This window comes from Rhamphochromis sp. 'chilingali' (genome assembly GCF_963969265.1).
Source record: "Rhamphochromis sp. 'chilingali' genome assembly, chromosome: 20".
Taxonomy (NCBI): Eukaryota; Metazoa; Chordata; class Actinopteri; order Cichliformes; family Cichlidae; genus Rhamphochromis; species Rhamphochromis sp. 'chilingali'.
In genome coordinates this window covers 21,953,795-21,978,473 of record NC_137947.1, presented here as the reverse complement: position 1 = coordinate 21,978,473, position 24,679 = coordinate 21,953,795, and the positions used below count along the sequence as shown (strand labels likewise).

Genomic DNA, 24,679 nt, shown 5'->3' with positions numbered 1-24,679 from the left:
TCTTGAAGGAATTTTCACCTCAAAATGTACTTTATATGTTTTCCTCCGGACTGTAGCACTGTTCATTCATCTAGACTGTTTTGGTGTCCAGTTTCGGACATATTGGCACTTCACTTTAATTTATTAGAAATAAATGATATTCCTTGTGCTTAACTCAACAACAGTGTCTCTTTCCAAAGAGCATGACCTTACTGCCGTTGTTAATATTTAATAACATGAGCAAAAAATCCATAAACCTTACTGCAAGTAAATTCATGTAGAACTGTTTTCTGTCCACATCCAGTGTAAAGGAATTTGAATTACATTACAGCTCAGCTGAGGGAAAGTGGGAGGACAATATTACCAGAATCACTACTACTGTGAGCTTCTTGTCGCAGGTGTGCATGCATGCATCTTTCTGTGTTTATGATTCAGTTAAAAACATAACAGTTTATAACCAAGGCCCACTTTTTCCTGAGCTACCATTGTGAAGTGTCTGAGCATTTTAGCTTTTAGAACTGGAAGTGCTGGAAGGGGTGGGTCCAACATGGAAACCACATACTCATCAGGAAAGTGTTAATCCAAGTAATTTTCCTTATGACTTCTTCCAGCAGGGGTTGGTAATTAGTTTTTCCAAGGGGCCTCATGAGAAACTGTTGTGAGCTGTAGTGAAGGGCCTCTCCGATAAGTTAAACTCAGTTCTGCTCATTGTTAATTTTATGTCTTCATTAACTTTTCAGTGTGGCCCACTGCAACAGTCCACTAGAAAGAGATCTGGTTTAAGTGACTTCTGAATTGGCGTTGCTTTTCAGATACAGAACTGATCTGTATCCATCTTTTATCTTCAGTTTATAAATACGGTTGCTAGCTAACAGAACACTTTCACAGCTAACAAACTCCCGCTAAACAAATTTTGGTGCTTCACTGCGACCACCAAGACTTCAACCACATGCAGAAGAATTTACTTCCTGCAGTTTGTCAAATGTTTGTGGACTGTACTTTTTAATGGTGTTCCATACAGCAGCATGATGCTCATTAAATGCTGGTGTTAGCTTAACTGCAACTCAAGTGTCTCTTTGTTGTTTCTTTACCCTTCAGTGCAATCACTGATATCCAGGGGATTATACTTTTGCAATTTCTGTCATCTAGGAGAAAGTAATGACTGAAAATTGTTCTTGTGAGACAAAATAGTTCAAAGTACGTGGCAAAATAACAGCTTATGGATGGAAGGATGAAAAGCAAAGAGGGAAAGGTTGGGGACGTCTTGATTCATAGCCTTGCTTAAACTGTCATTTGAGTAGGATTTAATGAGCAGGTAAGTCAGTCAGCATTTCCTGACTTACCAAAGCTGGATGGGTGATTCAGTGAATTTGGCAGTCCCTTAACATACAGTGTCACACTGTCTGTGTGTTATACTTGACAAATGAGCTGCGGATGGTTTTAGAACTGCTCTGTTTTCACCCTTAACCATGGGGTAAGATAAGGGTAAATGTCAGTGTGAAGTGTTTATTTGTAAGGTTTATTACCAGACTCTGTAAATGAGTGAGTACATGTGTGTCAGACCTAGACCTAGACAGTCTCAACCGCAGATGAACTGTCATCTGTTCTTTTCCCAGATGTGTTATGATGAAGGGTAGTTTAATGTGTTGGTTCTCTATCCTCACACAGCTCTTACATCATGCAGTATTTCCATGCATCTTTTGTTTGTTTTTACCAGGCTGACATCCTATTTGTGTATTTGTGTGTGCATGATGTATTTCCAGCTCAAGACAATCCAGACAGCCCGAGGCACAAATACAACTTCATTGCCGACGTGGTGGAGAAAATTGCTCCGTCTGTGGTTCACATTGAACTTTACCGCAAGTATGAGCCGCGTACCTGTGTGTCTGTGCTCGGTGCTGGGGAGGGGCAGACTGAAAAACCCTAGAATTTACAACCTACCTGTGTACTTAAACACACTGCACCAGTTGGTAGAGCACCTTATTCTCAAGTTTAGTCTTTCATCTTCTTTTTAAAAATCATCCGACCAGATTTTTGTGCTTTTTAATCTCTGCTTCTTGTTCTTTGACACTTTGATTCTTCATCTGTCTCATCTCTCTTCTGTCTGTCACCATCACTTGTGAAGTGGTTTTTTTGAAGGTCAAAACCCTCTGATTTTCAGATTTCTGTCTCTCCTTCATCCGTCGTTGTTTCACTTAGATCTGTCTCTTGTTTTATTCATCTCTCCAGCTTAGCTTTATATACTCACCTTCTTACTGTTTATATATATATATATATAGTATACATACTTTTGGTTTGCATTTAACACTTCTATTACACCATGTACTGCTTTATTTTACTATTCTGGAAAAACTGTTAAAGGGGAGAGGAAAGAATACCAGTAGTCTAACCTTTTCCTACTCTTTCCTAATGTCTCCCTTTCTTCCCTCCACAGGATGACTTATTCCAAGCGTGAAGTGGCAGTGGCCAGTGGTTCTGGTTTTGTTGTGTCTGAAGATGGCCAAATTGTGACCAATGCCCACGTGGTGGCCAATAAACACAGAGTGAAAGTGGAGCTAAAGAGCGGCGCCTCCTATGATGCCAAAATCAAAGACGTGGATGAGAAATCAGACATCGCCCTCATTGAGATCGATGCACCGGTTAGTTAAAGTGTCAGACTTCTAGAAACCTTGCAAAATATAGAAGATGTGGTAGTTAGAGGTGTTCTCAGTGAACACCATTAATTTTTTGTTCGCTTTTGTTTTTCTTGCTTCGTATCTAAGCAAGCACACCATAAAAGGAATAGTTTTAAATACTGGAAATAGTCCTCATTCACTTTCCTGCCAAGAGTGAGATAAGAAGATCAATAAGACCATACATCTGTCTACATTAAACATTAAGCAAGAGCCAGATGTGCTGATTAGCTTTGTTTTCAGTGTAAAGACTTGGCAGTAGAGACTCAAAGCAGTCATGCACTTGGCTTCTGTTCGCCAAGAAATAATATGAGCATTTAACTACTTGTTTATAGTTATTTGACATTTCTATTTATGTACTGATTAAACAAACGAGACAAATGTATGCTTTCAGTATTTCTCTGACAGTCTTTATGCGCATCTAAGCTAATTGCCTTTTGGCTTTTATTCTTAGCTAGCATGCAGACATGAGGGTGTTATTGAACTTCTAACAATATCGAATTTTCAGGTATAGAAGTATTTTCTAAAATTTCATGGTAAGTTTTTAATGATTTCTTTGAACTATCTGTTTTGCAGGGTGCAATGACTGTACATGTACATGTTTAATGACTTTAAATTTGGTGCACAAGTTTGAATTTATTTGGGATTTTATGTCATCCACACAGGGTCAGAATTATACAGGCTCAACTATATACAAACACCCTTATTAATATGTGGTTAATTTCCCTTAGCAAGTTTCACCTTTTGTTCTCTTGCTGCTGTGGCCAAATATCAGTCTTTGTCTCGTCTGACTGTAAAACGTTTCTCTAGAAGACATGTGGTTAGTGCATGTTGGCAGCTGCAAATTTTAGTCATGCTTACTGTTGTTGCAGGGCCTTCTTTCCTGGTCAGCCCCCTATTGGTCCATGGTGGTGTAAAACTTTCTTTTCTATGTACAGTAAAGCTGGTGTTGCAGTAGTTTCCAGTTCATGGCAGGCTTGTTTTCTTGGTATTTCCTGGGTTGTTTTTAAGCATTTTAACCAATTTTCTCTCATCTGAGGGTGACACTTTGGCTCTTCTTGCAGACTTTGGCAAAGTTGTCACAATTCTGATTAACTTATACATTTGTTTGAACTGATGATCTTTGAATATCCAGTATTTTAGAAATGGCTCCAAGACACCTTCATAACTTGTGTAAAGCTGCAATTCGTCTTCTTACATCTTTGCTGAATTCGTTGGACTCTCCCATTGTTCTTTTTTCTTTCTTTTTTTTGTTCTGAGTATTGGTCAGCATTGATCATTGAGTCAAACAAATCCTTTTTATCCTGACAAAGACAAACTACCAGCTGCAATGAATCATGATCACTGAGAAGTTAGTAGACCTTGGCCTTTTCTTTAACTTTTCAAGTTAATAGATCCTTCAGAACCTTCAGTCACTTATTAAATGATTTAAGTAAATGTATGTATGTATATATTTGACTTTTGACTGTAGTGATAAAATCTGAACCAATTCTTGTTTTTTAAAATGCTGTACAATTATTCCACCATTATATTAGCATGTTTTCCATGCCCTTGATGACTGTACATAAATGTCCCACCATATCTGTTTATCTAGTCCCATACTGCAGTGACTGTAAAGGGAAACAGCTTTTACAAAATTACAGACATACCTTTGTGTGTCTATTGCCATATATGTACAAGTCTCTGAATTGGTTTCACTGAGTACTGTACTGAGTTCATTTGGCCAAATTAAGGCTTGACAAATAAGCATTTATCCAATGAGTCCTGAGTTAGTTGAAGTGAAAAAGTCTGCAAAGGTATTTTTGACCAAGCTTTCTGAAGTCACAGCCAGCACAACAGAATAAAAATATTAACTCACGGTTTTGTAATTCTCCCATTAAACTGCTGTTAAAAAACTATTTTGTTGGTTTGGCGATTCAAGTCTGGAATGACAGTGTTCCAAATTTAGCCTAGTACTCAGAGTGCAAGTGAAGCAAAGTGAGCATGCAGGTGCAACCAGATGGGTCTTTAAAACACAGCTGGCTTGCAGTCAGTCCAGATCTTGTTAGTGTTCATACACAACAAGCTGCAAAAACAACTGACAGATACTACAATGCTTGTTTCACAACCAATTTGCAGAGACACTCACTTATTCCTGGCAGGTAAAAATCTATGGACGGTGTTGATATTTAAAAGAAAACGCATTGCTTTGTAGCACATATGTTTGTTGCATTTTCTCTCCAGTTCTCTCAATGTCCCTATCTGTCTGCGTTTTTGTCTGTCTACTGGACCAGAGGGATCCACGTTGCATGTTAATCACAGCCATTCATGTGAAGGAGTGTGTGGCAGAGAGCCACGGCCTATTGACTGCGAATCATAGCAGAGCTGCATTAGGGAGCTCACTCTCATGGCTCTGTGACACAGCTGAAAAGTTGGTCACGATTGCAGAGCGAGGTATGTTACAAAGACCCCCCCCAACCACCCTTAAGTCTGAAGAGGTTGAAGCATTCAGGTTTTGTTCGGTGCACAAATTGAGCAAGGAGTGCAGAAAAGAGCAATGACATGTGCTTTGTATTTGTTCATTCTATGATAAAACCTGTTCAGTCTGTTGATGACAGTCAGTCTGGTCTTTATTGAGGGGGATTTCCCCTGTTTGTTTGCAGCACATGGTCAGTGGCTGTGCAGATTCAGGAATGACTGGTACTTATAACATGTAGTAACATAAAGATATAGGCCGTTTAAGAATCTTCATCATCATAGAAACCTTTCACTGCACATGCATTTGAAACATTTCGATGCATCAGACTTTTTCTTGATAAACAACAAACCTGCTTTACTAAAAATTGCCTGCAAAATAAGAAGCAGGTAATTTGAGTAGGTTTGCTATAATTCAAGACATTCAACACTATGAGTATGAAGTGTTTGTTTTATATGAAGCCAGAATGAGTTATCCAGACCATGTGTCAGCGATGAAGCCCCAGAAGACCTGTGGTCACTTTGCAAAGGCACCATTATTTAGATTTTCATTTGGAACTCGGATTTCTGTTAATGTGCAGAACTTAGCGTGTGGAACTAGTGAGAGTTATTAGATGGAAAATTAGACGATGAGTCTGTTATAATGTGAGGGCGGGAGGGCAAGCAAAGTTGGTTTGCATTAAAAGGGACATTGAAACCATGCAGAATAATTACCTCGGGTTGTTTAATTATAGCACCTAAAGTGTAATAACCACATATTTCAACTTCATAATAGTCTTCTTTTATTACCACAGTTTTAGACGACAGAGTAATGTCAACATAAAATCTGAGGTATGAATAGGAAGACTTCAAATAAGCCATCGTGATAGTAGCCAAAGGTTAGTGAAGCCTCCAGCACAGCAACTTAACCATCAGCATCTTAGTGTTTTCAAACTGGATGTTATGAGTAAAGGGGCAATTCTGACCGTGAAACCAAAGACTTCCCACTCATACTGTTGAACATCCTACTTTGTACTACATTTTACTGTAAAGGTGAGTCTGTGGTCACAGACTAAGTAGCCAAAGGATCGTTTTCCCCTAGACTCCTCTGAAAGCACACATTTTTGTAACTAGAGGATCATCCACTGCTGGCTATTAAAAATAAGATTTAAAGGGACGTTAGGAATGGTTTGACTTTCAGATCCAAAAGCGACATCCATCTTTTATATATAGTCTGTAATCCATATCATTAAAATGACACGATCTTTTAGTTTTGAAGATGTTAATAGCTGAATTTGGCAGAGAATAATTCATTCAATGCCTATTCACTGTCTATGAATAAATCAATAAAAAGTGATGTTGGCTATATCTATATCATATTCATTTTCAGAGTAAGTAAGAAAAAGCAAATATTCTCTTGTTTAAGCTTTCTATTTTTTGTGTTCAGAAAGATTTGAGGGATTTTAATTTTTTAAAGCTACAGAGGTCAGTTTTCAGCTATTTTGTTGCTGAAAGTCTGCCATCGTCCCCCCCATCAGTCATCATTTGCCTTTGCTTACCAGCCCCAATAGTGTTCTTCCAGTTAAATAAAAGCTAATTGTTTACAATGTCAGCAGTATAGAAGCAGCCAAAAATAATCAATAAAACTCCACAATGGTACAATTGTTTATGAGTGAGAAAGTTTAAAGTTAAGTTTTCCCTGACTGTATAATGAATCTCTTCTCTTTTCTTTCTCTCTCTTTTTCTATGTGAAACTAGAGTTTATGGTAGCAGGGCCCAGTCTGTTCCTGGGGCTGTGGTCTGCCCCTCAGCTCTGGGGAACACATTAGTCTGTCTACAGCAGCTGGAACTTCAGAGGGGGACGGAAAGAGGGGGAAAAAGTGCTGTGCTCACTTGTTCCTGTGTAGAGAGTATGGGGGGAAAGAGAAAGCAAGAGGGACAGAGAATGAGAGGGTGATGTGGCCAAGGCCTGGAAAATGGATCCACATGTCTGAAGGACTTTGTGAGCTAATAGGTTAATGATTGCACTGTGTGATGCGCGTGATGGAGCCCATCAAGCTTTAGGTTTTTAAGTCTTTCAGACCCCTGTTCACTTATACCTGTAAGTGATTCCAAAGCCTGTTGGACATTTGTTTACTTAGGCTGATAGAGAGCAACACAGACTGCCTCGTTAGAACTTCAAAATGTTCCAAATGTCCCGTGCAGTATGTCATATTTTTTAATGTTTCAGTTTATGGCTTAATCTGTGCAGTTATTAGAAAGTGATTTGGTTGCTTTAATGAAATGCAAATGTACTGCCATGCATTATCTTTGACTCTGCAGCTAAAAAGCCTCTTACCTCTTTACTTCAAAGTCCCTTAAGACTACAGCTCTGTATAGTAATCCAGTGCGAGAGCTCTACTTGACCACAGGAAGGCTGTGGTGTGTGATGTGTGTGTTAGGAACATCCATACATCCATCCATCCATTGGGGCAGGAACTCGTCCCTGACCCAGAGTGGGCAACCTTTTCCAGCTGAGGCCATGGCCTCAGATTTGTAGGTGCTGATTCTCATTCCCAGAGGTACCGCCCCTGATCTCCACTCAACATTGGAGAGGCGTGTCAACCAGGACAGCCCAGCAACATCCAGAGCCTTCAGGAACTCAGGGCAGACCTCATCCCCCCCCCAGGGGCTCTGCCACCAAGGCATTGTTTAACTGCCTCAGTGACCTCGCCCCCGGAGATTGGCCGATCATCCCCCTCGTCCCCAGACTCTGCTTCCTCCACAGAAGATGTGCCAGTGGGTTTAAGGAGGTCCTTGAAGTATTCCTTCCACCGCCCAACAATTTTCTCAGTCAAAGTGGGGCCCTTTTTTGGGCTGTGCCCGACCGGGCCCCATGGACTAAGGCCTGGCCAACAGACGCTCCCTAGCCCTGGCTCCACGCCGGGGCCCTGGTAACCCTATCCCGAGCAGAGTGAACTGTTCCCTTGGTGTTCTACTCATGGGGGTGTTCTGAATTGCTCTTTGTCTGGTCCCTCACCCAGGATCAATTTGCCATGGGAGACTCTACCAGGGGGCAGAAGCCCCTGGACAACATAATTCCTGGGATCCCTGGGGCACACGAACCCCTCCACCACGATAAGGTAGTGCTTTGCATAGGGGGTGGAATAGTGAGGACAAAATGTTAAAATTACCGAACTCTACCTTACTTTCAATGATAGTCATCTTCTAAAGATGTTGTGAAAGTGATTGAGCTTTTTATTCAGGTATATTAAAATTTAAACTGCAATTGTTAACAATGGCGAGGGCATGAAATAGAAAGTCTTGGCGGGATATTCATTATCCCCTATCTGGATATCCTAGGCCTTGAAAAATAGGCCACTGCCTCCAGAGAAGTGAACAAAGTAGCTGAATCTGGCCATCACATTTTGTATTATTTGTAGGCAACAGAGCAAGCAGTCATGATTTTAGATAGTGCAAACTGACCCCTGCATACTAAATTAAAATCTGCTTTTGCCCACTTACATCTGAAATCACCGAGAGGCTAAATGATGAGCTATAAATGTGCCATCAATATCACTGTAAGTGTAAATCCTAGAATGGGTGAAAAAAAGCTTTTTGAAGATAAGGTGACTCAAAAAGATTCAAAGTTAATGAGTCATTAACTTTTTCTCAGCTTTACAAGTGCTGTATTGTGGTAAAACAAGTCTTTTATTCTCCATGTGTTCTCATGCAACAATAGAACTGTTTTTACTGGCGATCAACATTTTTAACCAGCCTCTCTGGGAAATTTGCCTGGTGTTGGTTTGGACAGGGCTGGATTTTGTGTGCGTCTGTGTCTGTGTTATGTGAATGTCTATAAAGCAGCCTGCACTGATCTGTTTATTTTGTCTGTTTATATTAGTAACACTGGGTAAATATTTCTGCAGAAGATGCCCACATTTCATTTGAAATCCCTCAATTAACAGAGGTGATAGACAAAAGCAGTTATTCAAACCATTATGAAAGTGTATGAGTCCGCATTTGTCCACATGGGTGTAAGACAGCTCACTGCGGGGACGTGGAGGTCACGCTCCTCTGCCAGTGGAAAGACACTGTGTGTCGCCTTTGGAGACAGGCAAAAAGGAAATGAATCACTTCCTCCTCCCTTCCTGAGCCATCTATTCTCCTTCATCTCTCTCCTCTGTAACCAAAAAGGTTCCCAGGCCTAAAGATGCAGTAGTATGGGAAAAGAGCCAAGGAAAATGGACACATAGACACACATAGTTTTACCCGACTGGGTGTTGACACTCATTGTCTTGGCCTACTGTTTTGATGTGTAATTGTTTTCTTGGCAACAGCCTTGCCCACGGGATTACCGGCATATTTGACTCAGTGCTGATTATCAATAACCTTTATTGTTTCCCTAATGACACAAGGTATGATGCATCTTCAGCTATGTAATTATGAGACAACTGCAAGCTATTTTAAAGGCAGCTGAGTGAACCCGTGTTTTAAGGTTAGTCCACTCAGATTTTTTTTTTTAAAAAGTCACATTTGCTCCAGTGGCATATAAACAAGGACACAGGCTTTTGTCCCTGTTTAAAACCCTGCTCTGAAACCAAGCACACTCGCTACTTATGTTTAAGTGTAATTAGAGTTTTTACATTCATAAATCAGCAGTGACACATCTTCCGGGAAACAAATGAATCTACAGATTGCATTTTGAATCTTTTTCACAAGTTTTGTTAGTTTCATTTCCTCAGACATATCCGGCAATTAATAAGAAGCCCGAAATTGTAGGAAAATGCATAGCTTTCGGTTCTCTACACTAACACAGAGATGTAACATGTAATGTCAGACTGATTGTGCTGATTTGTGTTGTCACCTGACAAAGGCCCTCTCTGAACCAGAAAAAAAATGTTTTAAAAGTGCACTGTTATAGGCTCCAAAATGTAAACACCACTCATATTTATTGCATTATCGGGGACAGATATCTCAAATCCAGTACAAAATTACGCTAAGGCATCATATATCTAGGTATAACTGTTTGGTTCTTAATCTGGATAGATGACACATTACCTTTAGCTAGTTTTTCCTGGCTTTTATTATCTGTTAACTTATTGCAGCTGTCATACTCAACAATTTGGGTGCGTGCTTAAAGAAAGTATAACACACCAGAAACATCTGGTTCCTGAACAGGGAGAATTGTGCTACTCCACCATATAAAAACAAATAAACGATAATAACCTCCTGAGACATACAGCATAATTCCTATAGGCATATTTCATTTCATTTCATTTCATTTTTTATTTATTTCACACTTGGTACTACAATCAAACAAAACAACCACATCTTCTGTCAACAAAACACAACAACCATGTGTGAAAAGGAGCAGGAAGAAGAAAATATTCTTATTAAACCCTGCCCCCTATCTACCATCGAACTTATATCACCGGTGGGCACCAAAAATCAGGAACAAACTAATATTGACATTTCTCTCCGGTCGAATCCCAAACCAACATCACATTCATTCGCATTCTTCATACTGAGTTATCGTTTTAAACATATAACACTTTTTAAAACATTGTAAATTTATACAATTCTTTAAATCATAATGAAGTGAATTCCACAGTCTTATACCCCTAACCGTTGTGCTCATTAATCTTTGTGTAGTCCTGGCTAACTGATGTTTAAAATAAAATTTCCTTCTATTCTCTTCTCCCCTTGAACACATCAAAAATACTCTTTGTAACTTAAAAGGTAAAATATTATTTTTAGCCTTAAACATAATTAATAATGTCCGTAATTTCACTAAATCTCCTAATTTTAATAATTTTGATTCTATAAATAATTTATTTGTATGTTCTCTATATTTAACATTATGAATTATTCGTATAACTTTCTTCTGTAATAGGTTTAAAGGTTTTATGGTATTCTCATATGTATTCCCCCAAACTTCAACACAATAGTTGATATATGAAAAAAACAAAGAAAAATATAAAATACGCATTGTTTTATAATTTAATAAATCTCTTATACTACCCAAAATATAAATACTTTTGACCATTTTCTTTCTAATATGTTCAATATGAGATTTCCATGTCAAATTCTCATCCACTATTACACCCAAAAAACGAAATTCAGTAACTCTTTCAATCAATTCTTCCTCTATAAACATAATGACTTTATCCTCCTTTACACGATTGCCAAATATCATATATTTCGTTTTTGTCAGATTCAAAGATAATTTATTTACATCAAACCATTTTTTTATTCTTAACATCTCAGAAATCATAATTTCAACCAAGTCTTTCAAATTCTCTCCAGAGCAATAAAAATTTGTGTCATCTGCAAATAAAATCGAATTTAACCTTTTAGATACGTCACAAATATCATTAATATATAAATTAAAGAGTTTAGGTCCCAAAATAGAACCTTGAGGAACACCACATACAATCTTCAGTCTTTCAGAAGTATTGCCAAAATAATAAACATATTGCAACCTATTCTCTAAATAACTCATTAACCAATTCAATGCTACTCCTCTCACTCCATAGTTATACAATTTAGAAATCAAAATAGAATGTTGTATCGTATCAAAAGCTTTTTTTAAATCAACAAATACTCCCACTGTGTATTTATTATTATGTGTTGCAGATGAAATATCTTCAATAAAAGTCAACAACGCTAATGCCGTTGACCTATTTTTACGAAATCCAAATTGGTTTTCATGTATTAGTTGATATTTTTCAATAAAACTATCAAGTCTTTGTGCAAAGAGTTTTTCTAGCAATTTTGAAAACTGTGATAAAAGAGACACTGGCCTATAATTGTTAAAACTATGCTTATCTCCTGATTTATATAATGGTATTACTTTTGCCACTTTCATTCTGTCAGGGAATACTCCTGACTGTAGCGAAAGATTAAAAATATAACAAAGAGGAGTACTTATACAATCTATTGTCTTTTTAATTATGACCATGTCTATACCATCACAATCAGTAGATTTTTTATTTTTACAATTTTTTACGATTGCTACTATTTCTTTTATGGTAGTATCGGCTAAGAATATGGAATTAACCATTCTATTATCACCTATCCAGGCTTCCTCATCTCCTGGATCATCATTTTTCCTGATTAGATTTGCTAAAATAGGTCCAACATTTACAAAAAAAGAATTGAATTCGTTTGCTACTTCGGTCTTATCTTTAACAACTTGATTATTATTAATAAAATAATTAGGCCGAACTTTGGGTGTGTTCTTATTACCCAATACCTCTTTAAAAATATTCCAAATGCCCTTAATATTATTTTTGTTTTCCTGAAAAACTTTATTATAGTAATCTTTCTTAGCTTTCCTCAATATTAATACCAACTTATTTTTATATAGTTTATATTTCATTTCCGCGTTTTTAGTTCTATATATTATATACTCCCTATATAAATTATTTTTCTTTTTACACGCATTTGCAAGACCCTTAGTTATCCAAGGTTTCCTATTTATATTCTTTTTCTTATGCTTAAATGATATCAATGGACAATGTTTATCATACAAGGCCAAATATATATTTAGAAATACTCCGTTACTCCTGTTACTGTCACAGGTTTTCGCTTTTTGTCAAAATTACCTCTACAATGGCAAAGAAGCTATTCATCTGAAATTAGATGGAGACTAGGAGAATCAGTAGATTTAGCAAATGTCCCTAAATGACACATTTATGTTCTAGTGAAGTAGTTCTTTTAAAAGGTCTAATAATTGGCATGAAAGGCAAACAGGAAGTAAAGTGACCTCTTTTTCATTGGAACCATTTCCATGCACTGCTAGCACCTGCACGTTACCATCAAACGGGTGAGCCCAAAGTTGGAAACACTGATGTCAGTGGCTCTGGGAGGTGCCATCGTAGTTAATTTGCCAATGACCTGCAGATTCTTTTTGCCATGATTTTTTTCCTGTCTTTTTTACCCCAGCTTTTGATACATAATGCTATATAATGTTGCTTGTCAATCTAATCAAAATGTAGATTGCTTCTCCAAAGACAAAAGGCAAAACTGGCATCCGAGCCGTAACAGTAACAACACGGACACGGTGTCGGAAAATGTGGAAAGGGTCAGGGAGAATGTTAGGGGCAGATAGATGGTTAAAAAAATGAAGCTTGAGGACTTGATCCATTTTTTATATCTCCTGTTATACTCAGGGTCAGCACAAGTATGGCATATTCCAGCACATACTGGCCAAGAGGTTGGCTCAACCCCAAAGTAGCTACCAGCCTTAAAAGAACAGAAACATCTTGAGCGCCATGTAAATACTTCAAGTAAAAGCGAAATGAACCATATTATGCTGTCAGATCTCTCCCCTGGAGCAAACGAACCCACTAGACCTCCTCTGCTCTCATCACTGTGATTTGCACAGTTCGAAGTTTTGCGGTGTCTAGCCAGAACTGAGATGTCCTTTAGTGCTCGTAAGCGTTCATGCTACAGAGTGAAATGTGTCCAAATCTCGCAGACATATGTTTGCTCTTATTCTCAAGAACATATGGAACCTATAGTGGAGTGGTTTCCGCACTGGTGTCAGCAAGGATATGGTTTCACCCAGTGTGACGTGGACACCTACGAAGTGGGAAATGCCTATTTTATGTGCTGATTGTGACTTTACATACTTCTACAAAATTTTCTCAAACTATAAATAGTGAAGTAATTACCTATTTACTTATTTTGTACTTGTGCTATCATTCATGTAAACGAGTCCATTGTACACCGTGCAACCACTCAGGCTCACAAGCACACAAACACAGTCAGCATAGCCTCTTTCAGTCTCCTGAGCGTGATCTTCTTATTCCCTTATTTGATGTTATGTACTGCATGAGCATGCTGAATCCTGCCACATTTTTAACTGCATCAGCACAACCTCGAGGGCAAGTTCAGCAAGTAAAACCCTATACCTTAGTGTACTTATGAATTTTGTAAAGTAGAGCTTTGTAAAATATGCCCACCTTGCTTTGAAGACACCTGCATGAAGGAAACATTAGAGGCCATGTGACTGCATATGAGCTTTAATACAGTTCAGGTCATGCACTGACCCAACCCGAGCTTCTGTTTCTGAATATGTGTATTTTGACGTGGTCTAGCTGTATATCTAAGCAGTGCCAGGTGTGTGGGATTTAATTTACAGACTTCAGTTTGTGAGGGTTCACGCTTAGGCGACCTCCTCCCTTTCTCTGAGTGATTATATGTGTGTCCACATGTGCCTTAGACACTATTAAGCCTCAGTCCATCTTAGTTTGCCTGGAGTTAAAGTTTGCACCTGGTCTAGTCATAAAAAGGTAGTTAGTGTAATGGCTTTTAAATGAGGCTCCAAACGACCCAAGCTTTAACATCAAACATTGATAAATCCCTTTATAGCAACTCTACAGCTATTTTCAAGTCTTTCTGTGGGGTTGTCAACCAGCATATTCTTCTCACTGTCCTTTCGCCAAACCTCTCTGTGTGCAGGCGGTTGAACAAATACTCTGCTAGGTGACAGCAGATTTTACGAAAGCTTTGAATTTTTCTCAGTAATGTGTCGCTTACAGCTGCCTCTTTGGGTAACATAAACAAAGCTGTTTAAATCTCCTTTCCTCAATCTGATGGCCCACTTCTCTCTATTATCTAAACACTCAAGAATGTGGAAAACACAGATTCTTTTGGGCAAGAAAAGAGAGGATAATCTATGGCATCATTGCCATAATATGAGGTAATGAAACGGTCTCAAACCTAACAAAACAAGAGCCCTTTATTTAAGAAGAAAAAAAAAATCTATCCTCATAGACCTCATCAGATCAGACTTTTTTTTTTTGTTGTTCTATAAATGTTACCGTGGCTGTCGTTTTTATTTTTTCTACATCTTAAGCCAAAAATATTTTTAGGGGTAATAAGCTGGCTCCTGACGTAACTTTGATTCACTCTTTCGTCTCACATTCTCAGACTCTCTTCCTGTGGTTTGTGGTGTTTGTTGTTCCCTTCTTTCACCTTGCCTCTTTCCTTTAAGTGCGGCTATAGTGTCTTTGGGTAAAGTACCAGTGCATCTGAAATAGCACGGTGAGTCACTTGGGTGGTCAGACGAGGCGGACTCACATGGCGAGATGATTTTCCACAAGTGATTCCAGATTGCTGACTAGTAACAATTAGTAAGTGATATGTAAGCTAGGGGTCTCTCGAAACTTTGGGGAGTCCACTCGCTCTGTGTTTGCTCTGCCCTCTCACCTAGGTGCTGTTTGCATGTCAGCCAACTTCTGCATTTTGCCCTGCATGTGCATGCTTTTTGTGAATGCAGTGTGATTTTTGCATGAGTGTGTGTGAGACCCAGGGTTAGGTAGAAACTTTTAAGCCGCAAACTGCTTGCATTTAATAAAGTCAGATCAGGTGGTAAGGTAGCAACAGTCACCATGACACAACCAGTATCACTAACTGTTATCAGAATCATGGTGACAGGCAGTGGGTAAATGCCTTAGCAGGGACTTGAATCCACCTGATGTCCTCTCTCTCTCTCCGCAGCGTGTGTGTTTCTTTTTCTTCCTGTTTCCATCTGGTTATACTCTTATCTCACATGGAGTGTGACGGGAGGGGGGAGCTGGAGTGATTAAACAGACTGCTACTCCTGTGTCAGGTGTCTTTCTGTATGTGCATGTGCATGCCAAATGCTTGTTTGTTGGATTGTGCGTACAGTTATGTAGCTTGTGCGTGTTGCCATATTTTTTTGTAACAAACCCTACAATGTTGAAACAAACTCACACTAATTGGGAACTAATCCTGCGGCATTTATAGTAGTTGTGTTTGTATTTCTATATCTGTGTCTCTGTCAGCATGTGAGGTAAGATTGAAAGGTTCTCATCCTCACTATCTTTGTCATGTTCTAATAATAACTTCACCATGAGCACTGAGATCATTTACAGAAAGCTTTAACACGGTATCACTGAAAAGATTTGTCTCTGACATTTTCCTGCAGCTCAGTTTTCTAAATGCATTTCAATTCGCTTATGAGTCGCATGTCTTTATTTAATCTACATCTGCAAACATGCATCGATGCAGAGAAAGTGTTTGCATGCGTTGGCAGTTAGGTATCCCCGATATAGTGCTGGGAATGATATAATTTTGCAAATTGCTTCCTATATGATCCCTTTGTCTGTGTACACTAACATGTGCTACTGTCCCTGTGAACATTCACCCTCCTACGCCACCTATTTATAACCCTGAGTAAACAAAATGGATTCACAAGAGGAACTCTTGGGATAGGTACTTTTTTCCCCTCTAAGAAAGTTGCCTCCCTGCAGGTTATTGGGTACAACTGTATACAGACCCATGTGGATGTGGCATTACACATGCTTTGACTATGGACTATCCAGCAGAGATGATTTCATATAAAGAAGGAAATTGTCACTGTGGATGGATAAATATATTCTTTCGGTGTCTGAGGCAAGCACTCAGCAGCCTGGTTTCTACCACCTAGTGTAACAGGCCCAACCATAGCTTAAGGTACTCATTATTGACTGTAATATCTATCCATTTTCTAGCATCTGTGGTCTGTTGGCACACATTTGCCATTAGGAATCATTTCTCAGCCGAGCTGCACTTTCAAATAAGCCTTTCATCGTGATTATCAGTATTTTAGGTTGTTTGGCATAAATTTCCCTTCCCCTGTGGTTTTAAAGTGGTAATTGTTTTTGTGTGGGAGCAGGACCATGCTGCATTGAGTGGGTTATGTTTAGAAGACTTGCAGTTTAGCTGTAATTCTTTTTCTGCTGTCCACTTATAAAACACCTGATCACGAGAAATGCTCAGCAGAGCGACTGCAAATGAAGCAACACTGAACTTGTGATTTTCTTTCAGAGTTACTTTTTTACATATTACTCAACTTTACATGGAGGATGTCGAGGGAGCAAAGAAATATAGTTTAGTTTTAAAGTGAATGCATTAAGTTAGTATAAGAATAGCTGAATAAGTTTAACTGCATTACTTGTTTTGTTTTCTGTTATTCTGTGCATAACTTGTAACTGAAAAGATGCAAAGATAAAAGTTAAAAATAGCAGATGACAGAGTAGCGTAGGCTAAATGTAGATGCTAGTTTCACAAATGATTCCCTATTCCTTTTATGGAGTCTGTCAAATGGCTAGAAAAATATCTGTGTGTGTGTGTGTCTGTGTGTGTGTGTTGGGGGGAGGGGGGTTCAAGACTATAACTCTACAGTAAGCTTATTGCGCAGAGAGACTGGACAGAAACGTTAGCATGTTTACGTTTGCTGCTAAAATGCTAATACGCATATTAGCACAAAACACAAAAGGTGCTGGAAGTGTTATTAGATTTTGCAGCATATTTGGCCATAAAGTCAGGTAATCACTAAAAGGAATGCAAATTATTCTGAGACATGAGTGGACTAGTTTGCAGACCATACTGTTGAGCTGACGTTGCGCCTCTAAACCCTATCCTATCAATGCTAAAGAAATGCTTTCTTTACCTGCAAGCCTTGGATTCCAAATATAAACATACTGACCCTCTGTGTCCCACTTGCAGACCAAGCTTCCTGTACTTCTGCTGGGCCGTTCGTCAGATTTGAGGCCAGGAGAGTTTGTGGTTGCTATTGGCAGCCCATTTTCCCTCCAGAATACGGTTACTACAGGAATTGTTAGCACTACTCAGCGAGGGGGCAGAGAGCTAGGCCTTCGCAACTCTGACATGGACTACATTCAAACTGACGCCATCATCAACGTAAATAAATAAAGCTGAATTGTCATTTCTCACTGAATTTCTTTTCTCGGATTACTACAGATAAGTTATTTACTTTTTTGGTTCACAGTACGGCAACTCTGGAGGGCCTCTGGTCAATCTGGTAAGCCAGAATTATATATATGTTTTTATGCTTCTACAATTCACCATTTACAGTCACTGAGTTGAGGTTTACTGGCATAGGATGGTGAAGTGATTGGGATTAACACGCTGAAGGTGACAGCGGGCATCTCCTTTGCCATACCCTCGGACAAGATTCGACAGTTCCTGGCCGAGTCATACGACAGGCAGTCCAGAGGTATGAGCTCTCACTGACACATTATTAATGTTCTCATTTTACTGGCTCTCTTCAATCACTTTTAGTATAGAAGCCAAGAGAGCTGGACCGTGATCTCAGTTAAATGAGCTATAATTCAGCTCACTAGTTCAGGAGTTTTTTTCGTTTTCATCTTTGTGTGATCTCTTGCGATATGTTCACTGTATTTAGAGCTATGGGAATCCATGCCCAGCATTACCTAATAGAATTTTGACATTACAATAAACTAAAAAGAAAAATCTGTGCCAGTGCATATTGGTTTGTTTGTTTTTATTTTATGCTTTTTGCCCTTTTCATTGAGTAGTGTTTCATAAGAAATGAAATTCAGAAACTTACCTATATAAAGCAGACTTCACCTGATCCATGCAAATCAAAAAGGAAAATGCAAGTTGGTGTTTTCAAAAGCTTTTATAGACCAGCACTATAATACATATATAGTAAGTACATTTGATAATACAGCTATTCCTCTGACAGCAGTTGCCTGTCTGCAAAAGTGTCCTGATAAGCTGTTGAGAAATTGTTCACCTTTCCCAGATGTGTGCAGCCTGCAGCTGTGCAGTGGACATGAAGACCCAGCCTGTCTCAGACATGTTTAGTAGGAAACATATCAGGACTAAATGCTTGCCAAGAAAGTGCATGAATATCCTCCTGATCCAGAAAGTCCTGCACTACTGTGTCAGTGTCAGACATTGTTCTACTATTGTTCTACTAGCAGGGTGGACAGCTTATCTCAGCATCTCTGTCCAGATTTCCAGAAAGACCAATCAGATCAGAGGTGATGCTCATATGGAGATGCAAGGCTGCAGCAATAACTCAGACATGCATGCCAGCATCCACCATGCCAGCATCCCTGCCTTGGTCACAGGTGCAGCATGGTGGCACTGATGACAGTATTGAGCATATGCTGTTCTGAGGCCACTGCCTTGAGAATGCAATACCCTGAACCAATTCTGAGGTGGACAAGTGAGTTCATGTAATTGTTTGTTACACAAATGACTAATGCCTCCGCTAAGTAAAACCAGTGAACCAGAACAGAAAGCTACTCACGGGTTTTCTAAATGATGTACTGAGAAAAGGATCTCAAACAAAGATTCGAAACATATTTCACAGCGCAAAACCTGCATTTCTTATTTTCTTTATACCCTTTGAGATTGTTCACAGATTCGGCTACGTTTGAATCGCTCTCTAGAAGTCCTGTTGTGACACTCACTTGTAATGTATGCTGGCTGTCCCTCACTTTGTCAAAAACAGTGAACCTTCTAGTTGGATGAAAGGGACAAAGACACTGGGAGCTAAATATGGCTCAAGTAGGGCTGGTGAAAGGTGAAGATTGTCTCAGTCCTTCTGAAAACGTGCTGTCTTTTCAATAAAGTGCATATGCTACAGTTTTGGGAAAGTCCCTGCCACTTTGTTTCCCCTCTGAGGCCCCAGGATGTTGCAGTATAACTCCAACTTGACAGTCTTAGCCTCGAGGTCGAGCTGAATTCACAGTGCACATCCCATTGAATGCATGAAAAAATGATGATGATTCCCCTGGTCATATTCCTTTACTAAAGCACTGCCTTTGGGCAATGAAACTGCAGACTCCAACACAGAAAAGTGCTGTTTGGTCTCTGGTTTGTAGCTAGAGACCCAGGTTAGAAGATAACTGAATATTCTATGTCCAGCCTTAGGGAGAACAGAAGCAAAGAAGAAGTATATTGGTGTGAGGATGATGACTCTCACTCCAGGGTAAGTTGCACACTTTTATGTACATAGCCATTGTGTTCAATCCCCAGAATGCAATAAATGAAACATTGTATTATACCCAGGTCACAGGGAATTGCAGAATTTTGTGTTTAACTCTCTCCTTTTTTCCCCCTACCATTAGGCTAGCCAAAGAGCTGAAGACTCGACTCCGCGACTTCCCTGACATCACCTCGGGAGCTTATGTTATGGAGGTCATTGCAAAGACACCAGCTGCAATGTAAGCAATATATTATAAGTTTCCAAAGACAGTGGCTCTGTAGAAGCTAACTTGATTGTAACTTTATGGATCTCAGTGAAGTGCAAATGGAGGTTCTATCTGACTCTAGCTATGGGATATTGTCTTTGGCTCGTAATACAATACATCTACACTAAATTCACACAAGACTCTCATCACTCTCCACGCAGCCCCTGCTCGCCTCTCGAAATGCAAATAGATAGTATATTTCATTTCCTTTCTTAATTTTCTTTTCCTAGTTTAACCATCAAGAGGTTGCACACATGCCCAGAGCTTCCTACATAGCTGTCCTACTTGCATGTGAATTAATGGCTCACTCTAGCATGTCTAGAGTGCTTGGCCCTCTAAAATATCCCCCTCCTCCCACAATTGCGGCCCACTCCAATCAGCCACCACCACAACTCCAGCAGAGTAGGGCGCGGGAGACGCTGAGGTCAGCTATTTCCTTCAAACCTCATGCAGGGAGGTTAGTAGCTGAACTGTGGTTTTCCTGCGCCTGCTCACCCATCCCACTATATAGTGGTCTGTCCTACAAGGTTTCATCAGTGTTTACTCATTGCTTAAATAACCCACCCTTTTGCATTATAACATTTCTGTGGTTCCTTTTATATTCTCTGTTTTGTTTTTTCTAGGCTCTGCTTTTTTCACTTTTGATCTCACTCTGTGTTATGTTGGTTTATGGACTTTGGAATCTTGATTCTTCTGTAGGGAAGGGATTGTTTCTGTGGCGACCGAGTGCACTGAAATCCCAGTTTCAGCTCCGTTAATTGATGCTGTTGCAAGTGAAGGTGTGGTGGTCTATGTTTACATGTGGCTATGATTAAGCAGTTGTTTTAAGAGTCTGCTTTTGATATCACTGCTGGTTACTGCCTCAGTCTGTGCGTGATCCCCATTTTACTACTTTGTTTTTTACATTGGAAGTGTGCTTTTAGTCAATGTGTTTTTATTTTTTGTTGATTTAGAGGCTCACAGACCTGGAAACAATCCTACCAATAGCTGATTATGGCTATGTAAAATGAAGAGTATTTCACCTCTATATTTTCTTTCCACTGAAATCTAAAGAGGGAACTATAGTTAAATTACATAAGAAGATGTATAAATTGTCATAAAACTAAACCACTAATGTGTTAAGGCATCTACACCCATGAACATTTATTTCATTTGATCATTCAGATTACTTTAATAGCTTAATTCATTTAAAAACATCACAGATTTTCTTAAAATGTAACACAATGGAGGATGACCAAATATAAGCTTCAGTTCATATACGTGGAAATAAAGAATAACAATCAGTTCAGTGATTGGTATGGGATTTATTAACAATAGGATAAAACCAGTGGACTGACATTTTTATTTCCTACGTTCCTATGATTTTACAGTATTTTGTGCTCTGTTAGTCAACATACAAAAAAATAGTGTATACAGTGATAGAAGGTGACATGGAACAGCTGGACTTGATAAACATCTGTACACCTCCTCAGAGGCTAAAACTGTGCCTTGATGTCATAAAACTCAACTAGAATAGCCGGGCTCCGAAAACAAAGATCATCCTATTCGCACATGTTTTTCCATTTATGAACCCCTCAATCATTCTTTCTTCTTCTGTCCTCCAGCGCTGGACTCAAAGAGCATGATGTCATCATCTCGATCAACGGCCATAGGATTTCAACAGCAACCGATGTCAGCGCCGCCATCAAGAGAGATGACACCTTAAAAGTGGTTGTGCGCCGTGGCAATGAAGATGCCATCCTCACTGTTGTTCCCATTGAAATTGACCCTTGACCCTCCAGAAATCACACCACAGTTGCTGGAGCTAGCTTTTACTTATCACCAGTGGACCTTATATCGGAGGGGTTTTTTACTGACGCACCCTCTCCCTGTGGCCAAAGGCCGGTGGTGCCTCACATCCAGGAAAATTCTGGCATTGCCTTGAAAGGAATGACTGTACGGATGCTTTAAAAGCAGCGCTGTACTATGTTTTCCCTGTGTGTTCTCATGTTTAGACTTTAATGCTTTGATCAAAGCTACTACTGTGTGTTCTTAAACCTTAAAAAAATAGTCATTGGCATAGTGTTTTCACCTGCTTACTCGTTTTGTTGTTGTTGTTGTTGTTTTTTTAATGTACTGTTGCTCAGTCAGGCTGACTGAAATTTGAAGCAATTTTAAGCGACTTGCTGAGCAAATCATATTTGTAAAATTGTTGTTTTCTAAACTCCCCCCCTTTTTTTTTAAAGTACTGTAGAAATACTTTGTTGTTTATGTGATGTATACTGGAGAAGAAAATAAAGGTTTTTTACCTCCATTTGCTTTGACACTCTGCTTACTGCCTTTTAAAAAATGCTCTTTCCAGCTCTCTTTCATTCAGTTTAATACACACATAAACAGTGTTGGCCAAGTTACTTGAAAAAAGTAATCAGTAACTAATTTCTCTCGTGCATATGCACACAGAAAGAGGGACATGGAGCGTGTTGGGATCTGGTTTAAATTTGCTTTTATTGCCTTCATATGGGCTTGATAGTGGTCTGGTGTGATTGTTGGGACAGGGTCTCCACAGACTGACCTCAGAGACAGGAGTGCGAGCCAAACTGAGATCCGACCCATGATGCAGTGGTCACAGATGTGGGGCTCGCATAAATACATTTAATGTTTTGGTGGAGATTTTTTGTTTACCACATATAGTGAAGTAAACCTCATGAGACCTGCAACTGCAGCTTCAAGCTATACAATACAAAGTCAAACGCACCGTCTATTATGCTGCATGTATTAGAAGATAAAATTGCACTTCAACAGCTTTACGAGTAAGTCTAAATGACAGTAGAACATATTTTGTCATGCAGTGGTCGGCTTCCTAGTTTTTACTTTTAAATTGCAGACCATGTGTCCAATAGCTTGTGGAGCTTTATCTCGCCAACTGCCCAATTTTCCATTTACACAAAGCACATGGAAGCTATATTACAAAGTCATCCTTTCAAATGTCAAGTAGCCCAAAGGTGTATAATGTAATTAAACATTATTTAAATGACATAATGGACATTTTAATACATTTGATAATGACATATACTACATTTATAAGCACTAAGCAGTGTTGCTGCCATCTCATGGATTTGTCTCAGTGTTGCAGTCTGTCGTTCTAGTTTAAAAATCCAACTTTGCTGTGAACATTTTGGACAGATGTTACACTCAGCATTGAAATTCAATGTCTGCATTTCACTTGGCCATGCCACAGGTTTGTGACTCACTTGCTCCAAGACTGCAAAACATCCAGAGGTTACAGAATACATACGGTGCATTTGAATGAGCTGTAAAGTTTGCTCGTTAATGAAGTCATGACTGCCAGATTGCCAAGACCTGAGCTCAGAACCATCAGTCAAACATGGTCGTATTACCTCACCACCTCTGGGCTTTTGATGTGGACTGACTGTCTCTTTTCTGGCCCAAATACATACAAATGTTTGTATGTTTAACTGTAATTAGGTTTCATCTATCAGCCTCTTAATGATCAACCATGTTATGTTTGTCCAAATGTTACAAAAATAATCACGGGAAACAAAGTGACTAAACATTTGGCTAATTGTGGTCTATGAATCCTCCGATAAACTAAAAAATATGTCAGTGTATTATGTTGACAGTTTGTAGTTTATATCAGGAGATTAATTAGTGTGACAGCTGTTTCCCAATCACAATATTATATTAACACTATTTGTGTTATTTACTTTTTTCATTAAGTGAAATGGGTGGGATCCATCTGAAATTCAAACATTTCAGGCGGATCCTGTGGGAAATTAGTGTCTTGCTGTTTCTGAACTGAGGCCAGCCATTTCCACAAAAGATTTTCATGCTTTTAAGGAGATGTTGTGAGGTTTGTTCTGGATGAGTAATGCTCAGTTCAGTGTTGATACAGTTGGGACCACTTGGCCCTGAAGACCCAGGCTGTTGGAACGAACTATGTATTCATTTGACACCATCTGTGCCCCAGGCTAGTGCCAGCGTGGGTGATATATACATGATTTCTGTTTACAGTATGTTGGATGTGTTTAAAAATTCACTCCACTGGGTATAGAACAATCAGATTTGGCAGCATACAACAACATTTATATTGATCGTGTAAGATATTATGTTATGCTAAGAAAACAACTAGAAGAATTTAAGTAACATAACACTCTTCCATGTGTCTGATATGAAAATCAAGATAAAAATACTGTGAAAATTGGAATTCTTCCTGTTTGGATGTATTACCTTAAGTATCCTAGTTTGAAGTAATTACAGAAGATTGTTTTTCCTGGATTAAAGCATTGGCTCTTTCAAATATATTTTTTTAATTTTCTCACTTAAATCTAAGTGTGTGTAGCCATCATGTGCCTTTTTGTTTGAGACATAATTGCAAGTGGCCCCATTAAAACACATCCTCAACACAACGAACTTTTACATTTGGGTCCAAAAAATAAAATTAAAAAGGCTCAGCAGTGCTGTGCAAAAGTCTCGAGCCACTACTCTTTTCTTCATGAGTTCTTCAGGCTATTTGAAGGTCTTTCAAACATAAAAGGGCAGGGAACAGCCAGTGTTTATCTTCATATATTA

At 39.0% G+C, this 24,679-nt stretch overlaps 1 protein-coding gene across 1 annotated transcript in view; it reads left to right on the top strand.

Annotated features, from left to right (window-relative positions):
- The window catches only part of LOC308388412 (serine protease HTRA1A-like), a 30,572-nt gene extending 8,169 nt beyond the window's left edge, over positions 1 to 22,403 (top strand). Inside the window, exons 2-9 of the mRNA XM_080869132.1 lie at positions 1,743 to 1,842; positions 2,414 to 2,618; positions 17,589 to 17,783; positions 17,872 to 17,904; positions 17,985 to 18,099; positions 19,785 to 19,848; positions 19,988 to 20,083; positions 21,715 to 22,403. Coding sequence (XP_080725258.1) covers positions 1,743 to 1,842; positions 2,414 to 2,618; positions 17,589 to 17,783; positions 17,872 to 17,904; positions 17,985 to 18,099; positions 19,785 to 19,848; positions 19,988 to 20,083; positions 21,715 to 21,883 — 977 coding nt within the window. The 3' untranslated portion in view covers positions 21,884 to 22,403. The remainder of the gene's footprint in view (positions 1 to 1,742; positions 1,843 to 2,413; positions 2,619 to 17,588; positions 17,784 to 17,871; positions 17,905 to 17,984; positions 18,100 to 19,784; positions 19,849 to 19,987; positions 20,084 to 21,714) is intronic.
- Positions 22,404 to 24,679: the final 2,276 nt, after the last annotated feature.